This window comes from Trachemys scripta, chromosome 6, assembly GCF_013100865.1.
Source record: "Trachemys scripta elegans isolate TJP31775 chromosome 6, CAS_Tse_1.0, whole genome shotgun sequence".
Classification (NCBI taxonomy): domain Eukaryota; kingdom Metazoa; phylum Chordata; order Testudines; family Emydidae; genus Trachemys; species Trachemys scripta.
In genome coordinates, this window is record NC_048303.1 from 33,933,491 (window position 1) to 33,946,575 (window position 13,085).

The 13,085-nt window shown below is 45.9% G+C and overlaps 1 protein-coding gene across 2 annotated transcripts in view; it reads left to right on the top strand.

The window, feature by feature from the left end:
• The window catches only part of RAB3C (RAB3C, member RAS oncogene family), a 216,727-nt gene that overhangs the window by 180,430 nt on the left and 23,212 nt on the right, over positions 1 to 13,085 (top strand). For both annotated transcript variants that reach the window (XM_034774077.1, XM_034774076.1), the window contains exon 4: positions 9,855 to 9,979. In XM_034774077.1, the coding sequence (XP_034629968.1) occupies positions 9,855 to 9,979 (125 nt within the window). The remainder of the gene's footprint in view (positions 1 to 9,854; positions 9,980 to 13,085) is intronic.

A 13,085-nucleotide genomic window follows, 5' to 3' on the forward strand; every position in this document is an offset into this window, starting at 1 on the left:
CAGGCAGCATCCAAATGACCACCCAGCCTGAGCACTGACGGGATGGGACTGGGAATAGTTCTGTAGTGCTCCCACCCCCATCCCATCCCGGGGCTGAGTGAGAGAGAGAAGACCAAAAGGTCAATAGAAAGACCTGGTGGATGCATGGGATTGAAGGACATAAAGTGAGATGTGGGAGGACCCAGGGAGACACTGGGAATCACAAAGGTCTAAAAGACAAAGGAGGACACAGAGGAGGAGTCAGGGTACCTGGGATTACTCACTAGAGAATAGAGGACATGCAGTAGGGTGGCAAAACCTCCAGATCTGCCTCATGTCCAACAGAGAGAACTGAGAAGAATGCTAGAGCCTCCTTCCTCCCCACACATGAAAAGAAAGTAGGAAACATTCCCCACTGGAGAGAGAGTAGGGGAGATGCCCTAGGTCTGTCCAATCACTAGCAGAGAGTGATGCCTCCTGAACGTGCTGCCGGAAGATCAGGTCTTCTGTCCTTCCTTGAAGACATGGGGGAATGGGGCTACTCAGCTTTCTCCCTCACAAAGGCTACTGCACATAAAGGGAAGGAGCTTATTTGGGAACAGGAGTTGGGCCGGGCCTCCACAGGTTCAGATAAACATCCAAACTTGCAGATGCATAATGCTGAGGCTTCAATAATTGAAAGTGTTATAGTAAAGCCAACCTGGGATACACCATAATTCATATAACAATTTTGCAGCAGCTGGCAGCCCATCCAAACTCCTGGCTTTCTGTAGAATTGTTCCTGGGCAGGAGGCAAGAATTGTTAGGAACTCAGCACAGCCTCAGCAGTAGCCTTTGCACATAAATGTTTATTTGGCAGGATACTGCACTCCAGTTAATTGCATACTTCTGTCTGAAACTAGCCCATCAGAAGCCCAGTATGTTCCTGAACTTGCTGAAATAAACAACATGCATGATCCCCTCTGGAGTATAGTCAGTAGGGACTGACTGCCAACAGTGAATATGATCTACCAAATATTGGGGAGCTTTGGATTAAAAAAACAATGCATGGATTACAGATGTCTATAGAAGGAGTTTGTCATTGTTGACAGATGTATTCTTCTTCGGTGCTTGCTCATGTCGATTCCATTCTAGGGGTGTGTGTGCGCCCATGTGCACAGTCGTCAGAGATTTTTGCCTGAGCGGTATCCATAGGGTCGTCTGTAGCACCCTCTTGAGTGCCGCGCTGCCAACCCTATGCCATAGGCACCGACTCCATGGGTGCTCCGGGGCTCGAGCACCCACAGGGAAAAATTGGTGGGTGCTCTGCACCAACTGGCAGCTCCCTGCCCCGCCCCAGCTCTCCTCCGCTCTGCCTTCTCCCCTGAGCACGCTCCAGCTCCGTTTCTCCCCCCTCCCTCCCAGCCATGTGCCTGCCCCGGGACTTCACAGGGGTACCACTGAGGTCGGACCCCCAGCCCGGCCAGGAATCTGACTCGGAGGAGCAGCAGAGGACCCCAGCTTCTCCTAGGGCCCTTGTTGCCCAAAGCAGCTCCTGCAGCTAAAGAACAAGCAGGCCAATCAGCACCGTAGACACTGCTCCAGGCGCCAGACTCCGCTTAAGGCCCCAACACCTAAGGGCAATCCAGTCATGGGACTGCCCCATAGGGCAGTGGAGCATCCTTGATCCCTGGACTGCAGGCGTAGATTCCCATCTCCGTGGCCTAGCACCCCAGCAGCACATCTCTGGTCTCCGGTCAGAAGACCCAAGTCCCCAACGCTGTGCTCTCCCCCTACGAGACGTGGGACACTGGAGTTGAGGCACCGGTCCCCGTACCACCAGTACTGGCAAGCTTCCTGCCAAAGATCGCCATGGCTCAGGTCACCATCTCCCAGGCGAACTACCAGACATCGGACCCCTCCGGGGCGGGATTGTTCCCTGTTGCGGCACCGGTCTTCATCCCCCCGGTACCGCTCATTGGGCAGGCACCAGTGCTTGCCTGGCTGGTTGCAGACCAGGGTCAATCGGTCAATCAGCAGACTCAATGGCTCCACCTTGGCTGCCGGAATGGCAATGGTCGGAGTCGGACCGGGAGTTCAGTCCCTTGCTAAGGAGGAGTGATTCGCCGCCGACCCGTGAAACTGGCACAGCACCTGTAGCGACGGCATAGTAGCAGGGACAGGGCCCGCTCAATGGCCGTATTGGACCCCGGGGGGCGTGCCCATAATGCCAGTCCCATATTCCCACCAGTGCTCCCTGGCTGCCTCAGACTAACTGCTCCCGGCACTGCCGGCACCAGAATCAGAACACAGTATCGGCAGTGCAGTCATCATCATCGTTTCCGGACGAAGCGGCAGCAGGTACTTCCCAAACAGACAGCCCCCATGATGACTTCAAGGAGCACCTGGCCCTCCTTAAAAGGGTGGCTGCCAACTTGAACTTAAAAATTGAGGAGGTCACGGAGGACTCTGATGACCTCTTCAACATTATATCCTCCTCCACCCCGTCCCAGGTCGTGCTGCCTGTCCACCCAGGAGTTCTTAATCTTGCAAATCTCTGTGCAGACCCCCTCTTAGATTCCTCCTACTTCTAAGAAGGCGGAAAAGAAGTACTACATCCCTGCAAACCTGTTCGAATATCTGTACACACACTCTCCAGCAGCATCACTGGTCGTGTCCCCTGTTAATGAAAGGGACAGGCAGGGCCAAGCAGTGGCACTCCGAAAAACAAAGACACCAAGAGACTGGACTTATTTGGCAGAAAGATTTATTTGATGGCAAGCCTGCAAGTTTGGGTGTCTAACCACCAGGCCCTGTTAGACAGGTACAGTTTTAACCTGTGGGACTCCCTAAACAAATTCAAGGAGGCCCTCCCGCAGGACCGAGCCCAGGAGTTCACCACTTTAGTGGATGAAGGCACAGCAGTGGCAAAGGGGGCCCTTCAAATGACCTGAGATGCTACTGACTCTGTGGCAGGGTAGTTGCCTCCGCAGTGGCCATGAGGTGCAGCTCCTGGTTGCAGTCCTCCAGGTTATCCCAGGAGATGAAGGCCATTATACAGGACCTCCCGTTTGAGGGGACGGGGCTCTTCTCCAAGCTCACGGACATGAGACTCCATGGCCTTAAAGACTCCTGTGCCACCTTCCGCTCCTTGGGCCTCCATACTCCTTAGCAGGCCAGGAACCGTTCCGCCCTCCACCTCCACAGTCTAGGTCCTGGAGGACTCCCCGGCTGGGCACCTACAGGAGAAAGGATCGAGACAAGGGTCTGAGCGGTGACACCTATCATCTTTCCGTTCGTCTGTTCAGCCTGGACCTTCCAGGAACCAAGGAGGCCAGAAGCAGTACATTTTAAGGGTGTTATTGAGGACAACACCCCAGTCACTTCCCAGGATTCACCCTCCCACTCTTTCCTCGACCGCCTCCACCCCTTCTGTTCAGCCTGATCTCAGCAGACCTCAGACCATTGGGTGCTCAAAGTAATATACTCAGGTTACACCCTGCAGTTCGTGGCACTCAAGGGGGCAATACAGCCTACCCTATGGATACCGCTAAGGCAAAAATCTCTGACTGTGCATGTGGGCGTGCACACACACCGAGAATGGAATGGACATGAGCAACACATCTCGAAGAACAACAGTTACGCAAAGGTAGGTAACGTTTTTTTATAGAAGCAAGTGTCTTCATTTATCAAGTAATCCATATGTGATACAGTGAACAGTACTAGTAGAAATAGTCTTTGTTTTATACATTTTTCTTTTAGAGCATCATGAGAGCACAATTAAGTGGAAATCTGCAAAGTGTGAGAGACTTTGTGGTGGGATGCTAGCAAGAGTTGTGACTAATTTATTTTGTTTTATTTTGGACGTTCTCATCTAGAGAGGAGTGATCCATTTCATGTAGGAAAATAAGGCTAGGAGTTAAAACTAAACCAAACCAGTACCCACTCAGGGGATCTGCCCATTTAACGGATAGAGGCTTCAAAGCTGCCAAAGGGGGAGGGGGAGTTTCTGTTTATTGCATCCCTGAGACACACAGCTCAAAAATGAAGGCTAGTTCAGAACTTTCTTCTTTTCTCTTGGAATTAGCACTCAGGAGTTACTGGTCCCAGTCCTCTGTTCATACCACTCGGCCTTAATTTCTCTCGTGGCATATGTCTCTTAGTGAAGTGAAAGGCATGTCACACTCTGAATTTATGACTGACTAATGACTGACCAGTGATATAGGGTGGTAATTCCCTATCAGTAAGCTAACGTGATCTGTGACAGCTGTGCTTCAAAATACTCAGAAATACTATTCAGAATAAGCACCCAAAACTTGGGGGCTATATCTGAACCTTATCAGACTACCTGAACTTTTATGTGACCTCTTCCAGAATGCCCTCCCTTCCCCTCCCTTGGGCTCCTAGCTTTTTTTTAAAACCTTTGCCCTCCCTGTGTCCAACCCTCCAACTTCTAGGAGGCTTTGGAGGAAAGGCTTGGCACTCCTTTTTCCTTCAGTGCTGGCATTTTCCCACTGAAAGAAACATCTTGTACCATGCCAGTACCATGCTTGTCCCAAGAATAGCACCCATATGCCAGGGCTCAGACCTGCAGTACATTTCAATAGTTTCTTATTTAAGATGGGAGTGGAGGGAAAACCATAGGTCTCTTCAGTACCCCCCTGAATGAGAATGTACCTACCACAGGAGATAAATACACTAAGGCATTGATGGGTCTTAGGGCTTATTAATGCACAGGTTTCCAAATGTTTCTGTTTGCAAACATCACCATGAGTGGATAAGACTATTCTAGAGAATTTTCATGGGTGCAATAATGACATATTTGGGGATTTGTACCATTTGCTAAGGTTAAACCTTATGTGGGTACATTTTCAAAAATGGAATCCCCAAGGTATGCCTGTCCAGATGCTTGTTTCGTCCCAATAATTGCACACACAAATACATACGCAAATGGTTACCTGAGCAAATGATTAGCCATTTGCATGCACAAGCATTTGAAGCAGTGCATGTGCAGCTGTGGAAGGGTCCACTTTTGCACACGAACCAGGTCACCTGCCTTTTGAAAATTTGGTCCTGCTTTCTAAAGACCAAATCCTTACTCAGGTAAATCTTCCATTGAACTCAGGGAGAGTTTTACCTGAATAAAGATCTCGGGATATTGGCCCATAGCTGGTAATTTCCCATCAGAGGGTATGCTAAATACAGGCATTCTAGCAACTGTTTCAAATGTGGGGTAGTTGAGAATGCACGGTGCTGGTGTCCTAAGGTGTTCTGACTCAATCTCTGTAATGGTATGTTCATAAAAGACATGCTCATTCCCCCTTTGAAAGCTGTGTGTTCGTAAGAGATGAGGTGACAGAAAATGACTCTGTCTAGGCAATGCTGTGATATTATTCCCTGCTTCTGTAAGTGGTACTGTAAGGAAACATATAAAAACATACCACACCCCACTAATCTAAAGAGCCTGCTTGTTATTTTGAGAGATAAGAGTTAAATTTCATTATTTTACAGCAGAAATAGGAAGGATTTGAGCCTTTGAGCAAAACTATATGTGTGTGTGTGTGCATGCACGTGAGCCTTTCTGGACTATTGTTTTTAAATAATTGTTTATAGTTTTATTGTACACAAAATAGAATTTAACTGCTGTCTTTCTGAAGAGGCAGCTGCCTGCTACAGTATAGCTTCCACACAAATGGCTGACACCACCAAACCGAATGAAAAAAAAAGACTATAGTATTGATAGTGTTCTAAAATAATAGTCCAAAACAACACAGTAACATTAGTGTGAATTGTAGTGCTTTGAGGCGTTACTGCAGAATACTGTACTATATTTAGAAGAGAAAATAGTGTTGCTTTAGTCAGCATTTCACCAACACTCTTGTCTTGCAAGCAGCTGAATTGCAATACAAGACTTGAGTTGATCACTGGAAAGAATAGATCATTGAACTGCTGCATTAACATGTGTCTGTGGTGCCCAGACATTAAAAAAATTAAAGCATGTTGTAGATTGTGTGCTACAATGCAACTAGCATATGAAAGATTTGCAGGGTAAATTACTATTGCCATACAGTAGGTCAGTCAGACTGGACAACAATTGCTGTATTCAGCTCGCTGCAAATATCAGCTTTGCCTTTTCATGTCTTCAGTTTTCCTGAGGCTAAAGTTCTTTTCAAGGACAAAACTACATAGTTTGGGTCTGTCAGAAGGCTCTGCCATTTGAAAAGTCATCTATGCAAGGAAGGAGGAAATTTGTGTTTTAATAGATCTTTGTGTTGGCTTTTGTGGTGACTTGTGGATGAAAAGATCTATAGAAGCCATTAGTTGAAATGTATGTCAGAGGAAAACATAATGGTGGTGGCCCTATTAAATTCTTTTGAATCCATTCTCTTATGGATGTGACAGTGTAGTGGTGCAGGGGTGGGAGGGAAATTTGCACTGAATACTCCCACAGATAGTTATTTTCACTTCTGCACTACAAAGTCATCTGTGAACAGAAGCAGACCATGTAAGACTAGTGAGAACTTGGAGTCAAATTTTCTTTCTCTGACCCTGTACTGTCATTAGTAAGGACAAGATCTCTTAACTTTTAGCTGAAATAAGAACTCCCTACAACTTCAAAATGAGATCTAGACCAGTCAGATTATCAAAGACTATTAGACTTTTTTTAGTGAGAAGAGCTGTGTTTGTATGCATGGGTTCTCACGTATTAGAAGGCACAATAACACTCTCTTTAATAAAGGGTGTTTCTAATTCTTATGTTCAAAGACACCCAAACCAGTATGTGTGATGCATACACGTGTAAACCAAACAAATGGTTTTACAGTGAAAACATTTTCATTTAGGATTTCAGCCTTGCATATAAATGCATGACTAATTTACTCGTTGACTAGAACTATTTATTTTACTCTCACTATGTTTTATTTTTTAAAATATCTTCCATTTTCCACTGAGAAATAAAATGCCAATGGGCTTGAACTCATGACTGATCACAAATAAGAGTCACTAATGGGTTGACAATGTCTGAGATTTGAGTTACTGCCATCTGCAAGTTTACCTCGGCAACCACTGTAGCTCTGGTGAAAATTATTAACTGTATTCTGATTAACCACAAATTCCATAAGAACTCAGCATGATTCCAAAAATACATTTCTGCCAAAACTAATTTATGGTGTCCTATTTTCTAAGCGATAGTATCTTTAAGTATAATATAAATATTAATAAAATTCTGACCTCTATAGACTGTTTTAGTTATAGGACCTGATGATTAAGACTATGATTTTGTCACGGAGGTCACGGTAGTCATGGAGTCCGTGACTTCCAGAGATTTCCATGACTTCAGCCCGCAGTGGCTGGGAGCTGCAGGGTCCCCCCCGCCACCCCTTCCAAGCTCCGAGCCACTGCAGGCGGTGGGGGTACCCCACAGCTCCCAGAGGCTGTGGGCGGTGGGGCCCCTCCAGGGCAGCGGGGGTACCCTGGAGCTCCAGGGTGCTGTGGGCAGCAGGGGTTCCCAGAGCTCCAAGCCACTGCAGGCAGGGCCAGCTCCAGGCATCAGCTGAGCAAGCTCGTGCTTGGGGTGGCAGATTCAACGGGGTGGCATTCTGCCCAATCCTAGGGCGGCACGGCCGCTTTTTTTTTTTTGTTTGTTCGCTGATCCGGCTGCCCTGTAGGAGGCGGCGGCACGAAGGAGGGGAGCGCCCTGCTAGGAGCGGTCTGCGTGCTCCGTCTGCCCCAGCTGGTGCCAGGTCTGTAGCAAGCCCGGAGCCCTCCCAGCAGGCGGCACGGTAGTCAGGGCTGCGTGGTGAGCGTCCCGCTGAAGCCCTGGCTGTCCCCTTTCTCTCTCTCCCTCCCCCTCCCCCCCGCTAGCACCTGCACCCTGGCTCCAGCCGCCCCGCAGGATTTTTTTTTTTCCTGCTTTGCCACTCCGGCCACCCTGCAGGTTTTGTTTTTTTTCCTGCTTTGCCACTCGGACCGCACCGCAGGTTGTTTTTTGTTTTTTTGCTTTGCCACTCCGGCCGCACCGGAGGTTTTTTTGTTTTGCTTTGCCGTTCTGGCTGCCCCGATTTTTTTTTTTTTGCTTGGGGCGGCAAAAAAGCCAGAGCCGGCCCTGAATGCAGGACCCTACAGCTCCAATCTGCAGGCACCAGGGGACCCTGGAGGTCCAAGCCCCACGGGCGGTGGGGTCCTCAAGCTCCGAGCCAGGGCCTCGCAGCTGCCCAGCTGCCACATGAGGTGCGGGGACCCCGCAGCTCTCCTTTTTCTCACAGATATTTTTAGTAAAAGTCACGGACAGATCACAGGCTTCCGTGAATTTTTGTTCATTGCCTGTGACCTGTCCAGGACTTTTATTAAAAATATATCCATGACAAAATCTTAGCCTTACTGATGATACTACATGAAATAGCCATTTGAGAACTTGCTTCCAAAAATGTGTAGTAGAATTCCCATTTTAAAGTAGGAAAAAGCATGGCAGACCAATGAGAACAGCGTGTAAACAAATACTTCAGATCACATATCGTCATTAAATACTTAAATGCCAAATATGTAGGTCTAGATCTTTAGCCCCACTTCATCTGCCTTTTGCTTACTGTGGTGGACCAAAGTCGCCCTAAAGCCAGCCTAATCAGCCCCTTGAAAATCTCCATGCAGTGCAAATCCTTAGGTGGTGTGGAGCTCCAGTCGCAAATTCTATGCCACACACCCTATGGCCTCAGTGCAGGTGATGTGTCATTGGGAGAGCAGTGAGTGGCTGAGCCCCTCCGTGCGCCAGTGATATCCGGCTTCTGGAATGAATGTTTGAGGGCTGTGTGTTGGCTGCTCTAACTTGTGTGGGGTATCTGGACATAGGTTGATTGGCCACAGGATCTAGGGTGTTACAAAGGTGGCCTAGAGTCATTTTTGCACATGTCCATCCTCTGGTCTTGCACTGAGTACAACCAGAGTGGAGGATTTCCCACATAGTCTCTCTACCATGGTACCTGGGTAAAGTACAACATGGTAGGTTTTGTGCATACCTATGGACTTCCAAATATATGCATAGAGTAGCTATGTGATGGGAAAGTGTCACTATTGGGTGTACAACCAGCACTTTCCAGTTTCAAAAGTAACTGAGCAACAGCATTATGATGCCATTTAACCTTCTCTTATGCCTAACCAGGGCCTCTCTGCACAATGGAACCAAATTCTGCATCATCATCAGCAGCAGCTACTTAATTCTGTGGATTTATCATAAATAAATGTTTAAAAAAAGAAACAGAACCATGATAAGACTGGTTTGCTGCTGCCTAAAGTCAGGAAGCAAGATTGTGATATAGTGTCAAAAATTATCTAAGACAATATCGTGGTGGCATATGTCTAAAAACGAAGGGGAGGTTTGAACCCTGTTAGAACAAAGGGCTCCAGAGCAATGTGCTGGGAAGAAATAATAGGAGGAAGCCAGAATGCCTGTGAAGTTTTGCTGTTAATTTTAGATCCTAATTTTGAAAGGTGGAAGATAATATATGAATAAACTGTTCATTTTTTTGCTAAAAAAACACTCTGGTTCAGTTGGAAGGGCTTTTGTTCCAATGTGAAAATACATCCTTTTTATGCTGGGAGGGAGGGAGGGAGGGGGGTAGCAGGGCAGCTACTTTTCAATAATAAAAGGAAGAAAGGCTGCTGGCAGAAGAAACCCTGAAAGGGTTCTGTCTTCTGACCAGGGGGATTGTAGACTATACTAATATTGCTCCTATATGTTGCGTCATACAACTCTATGCTTATTTGAAAGCCAGAACTGCATAGAACCATTTTAGACCAGATGTCAGTTTTGTCCTCATTTGCCTTGTTATGATTGTTTGAATTTGATTTTTGGGGCAGTTTTATTTGCTTTAACTCTTTATTTCTCTCTCTCTCTTTTTAAGGTCAACTCAAATCAAAACATATTCGTGGGATAATGCCCAGGTTATTTTGGTCGGTAATAAATGCGACATGGAGGACGAGCGGGTAATCTCCACTGAGAGAGGCAAACATTTAGCAGAGCAACTTGGTAAGAAGCGAAATGATAAGAGAGTTTTGTGATTGCTTGTAACGTTGCATTGAGTACTGTCACTAATTGCTGCAACAATTTTAACGAAAAGTTCATCCATCTGCCAGTATAAAGAAATATATCAATAGCAAATTATATGCAGCACCTGCCTTCTAATTTTGCTGTCTGACGTGAACTATTTGTGTTGGAATCATTAGAACTGTAATGTCATTAGAATGGGGTACACAGCTAATGCTGCATCCAGTGGTGGGTTTATTCAGAGCTGTGACATGACACTGCTACCCATACAGCTTCCTGAAGGAGCCCTCGCATTAGTTTAGACTAGAGACTTGTTTGGTATTGCATCATAATTTATTCCATCCCTTAGATTGAAAGTATGGTAAGAGTTACTAAATACAGAAAACAATAACAGATTATTACACACACACACACACACACACAAACTAGGAAACAAAGTAAAGTACATAGAAAACTAAGAGCAGAATCAGTTATGAGAAAACGGTGAGTGGTAAGAGTAACACAGTAAAATTAGCTTCTCCAGCCTCAATTAGCTATGAGGAGTTCTAAGCTTCGGAAGCTCCTACTCTAGGCTGGAGATCTGCCCTTTAGTTCCTTGCTGAATTGTCAGCACAGCAATTGGAGATCACAGTCCATGCTACTCACATGCATATCCCTTTGAAATTGATGTGATTCCACCAACCACCTACATATACTTGCCCAAAACAACACTATAAGGGGCTTGCAAGCCAGCTACCGGTAATTCCTCTGGGTTCAGGATGTCTGAGTTGGTAATTTTCTTGTCCCTCCCATTACAGCCCTGCTAATATTATTTGTTTCATACAGTCCTATGACCCACTTTCTAAAATCCCATATACATTGTTTAGTAAAAGTGAAAAACTCACTGCTTATATGTACAAAAGAGAATAGTTTAACCAGTTAAAAAAAACAAGTCAAATCTTTAGCCAAAACATCAACTGAAACTTTTTTCAAAATTCAGAAAGCTTGGATTATTATTTACAACATAGAGAGACACATCCAGACACATCCCATTGAAATCAGTGGAGTTACTCTACATGTACACTGGTGTAAATGAGGCAGGAGGATCTGTGAGCCAGACTGATTTCTAGGTGGTAGTCTTAACCACAGGGATAATTATTATGCAGCTTTGTGCATCTCTGTCCTTTGTTCTGCCGAACAGTGGAAGTACTTTCATACCACAAGAAAAGCGATCTTTTTGGTATTTTGACTGAGCCAGAATCAGGAAATAACAAAATCTCACAAGAACTTGATATTGTTAAGATTTCCTACCCAATTTAGCAGACTCCACAGATCCTAATGTTTTGGATAAGCATCCAGATGTTCAAGGGGTTACAAAAATCCAACCCCTAACCTTTTGGAGGTTCACCAGTCACTTCTATAAAGAGATACATTTTTGCCATTCGTTAAAACTCACTGTGGCAGGACACTTTTTGGTTCCTAGTGAATACGTGATAAACTTCAGCTCACCTTCTTCCTTTCCTTGCACAAGTGCTTAGGGGAAAGGCTAAGAGCAGCTAGTTGGGAAGCGGAGATGAAGAGAGTCTTTCATACCCTTGATCATAGGTCTGGGTCAAATCCCAAGCTGGGGAATCTGTTCACTTTTCTGCTTATATTACCTTATTTTAGATTCTTGTCATAACCACTTTCCCTTTTGAAAAGCATTGTGTTGGCTGCAATACTGTTCGCCCTGCTGAGACATTCCATCCAATTGCACCCACCTTCCTTGTGCCACATCTAGCTGAAGAGACACGTATCCAAAACAGCCATGCAAACAAGGACCATAAACCAGGCCTTAAAAGCTGGCAGAAAGGAGCTGTTGCCATCTGGCAGAACAGAATATGTCCCAACAATTGCCCCCAAGTGCTTAGAACTGATTTTTTTTTTAACTCCTCTGTTTTCAGTAACACAAGTAGTTGCCATAGCAACTACTTTGGCACATTACTGTTCCTTACAGAAACACACCCTCATCAACATGACCTATTATTCCCTCTGTGCGCACTCATAATCCCCATTCATATTAGTGGGAGCTAGGAAAGTGTATTGAATGGAGCAGAGAGCCCCAAACTGATGTATCAAATACACATGTATTTTTCCTAAATTTTAAAGCGGAATGAACAATGTTTAAAAAGGTGCAATTTATGATCTAGTTTTATTTTTTTTAAGTCTCACGGTTGACAGGCTTGTCAATGAGGCCAAGAGTTTAGCAAGATTTGAAGAGGGATTAGTGGGTCATACACAGGGCCGGCTCCAGGCACCAGCTTGGCAAGCTGGTGCTTGGGGCAGCCACTCCGGACAGGGGCAGCGGGCCCAGCTATTCGGCAGCAATTCGGCGGATGGTCTGTCACTCCCACTAGGAGCGAAGGACCTTCCGCCAAATCCCGCCGCAAAGATCGCGATCGCGGCTGTTTTTTTTTTTTTTTTTTTTTTTGTGGCTACTTGGGGCGGCCAAAACCCTGGAGCCGGCCCTGGTCATACAGATATCAAGAATGTCCAGTTATAATAGTTAATACTAACAAAAAGAGTATTTGGGGAGAGGGGAGATAAAACCTCATGTTTCAGGTTTTACACCAATCTTTAACTATTGGGGATTAGGATTAGACCTTCATGGGGGACAGATTATCCTGTATTTGCCTACTAAGGGATTTCATGCATCTTTCTCTAAAGCCTCTGGTGCTAGCCACTTGTACTGGTATAGATGGACCTTGGGTCTGATCCAGTGCAGCAATTCCTATATTTTTATGATTCAGTCCACACACACACAGGCCAGAGTCACTTCTGTTGCTGAGGGTATGTCTACACAGCAGCTAGGAGGTGTAATTCCTATCTAGGATAGATATATACGTGCTAGCTCTGCTCAAGCTAGTGCTTCAAAATAGCAGTGAGCCCACAGTGGTCCAGGCTAGCAGCCCAACTACATACTCAGGGGGTCACGCAGGATTATACTTCAGTGGCCAACCTGAGCCACTACAATCGTGCTGATTTTTTTTAGATGCTAGCACGTACACATCCATCCCAACTGGGAATTACACCGCTCAGTTGGTGTGTAGATGTGCCCTATGTTCTACTC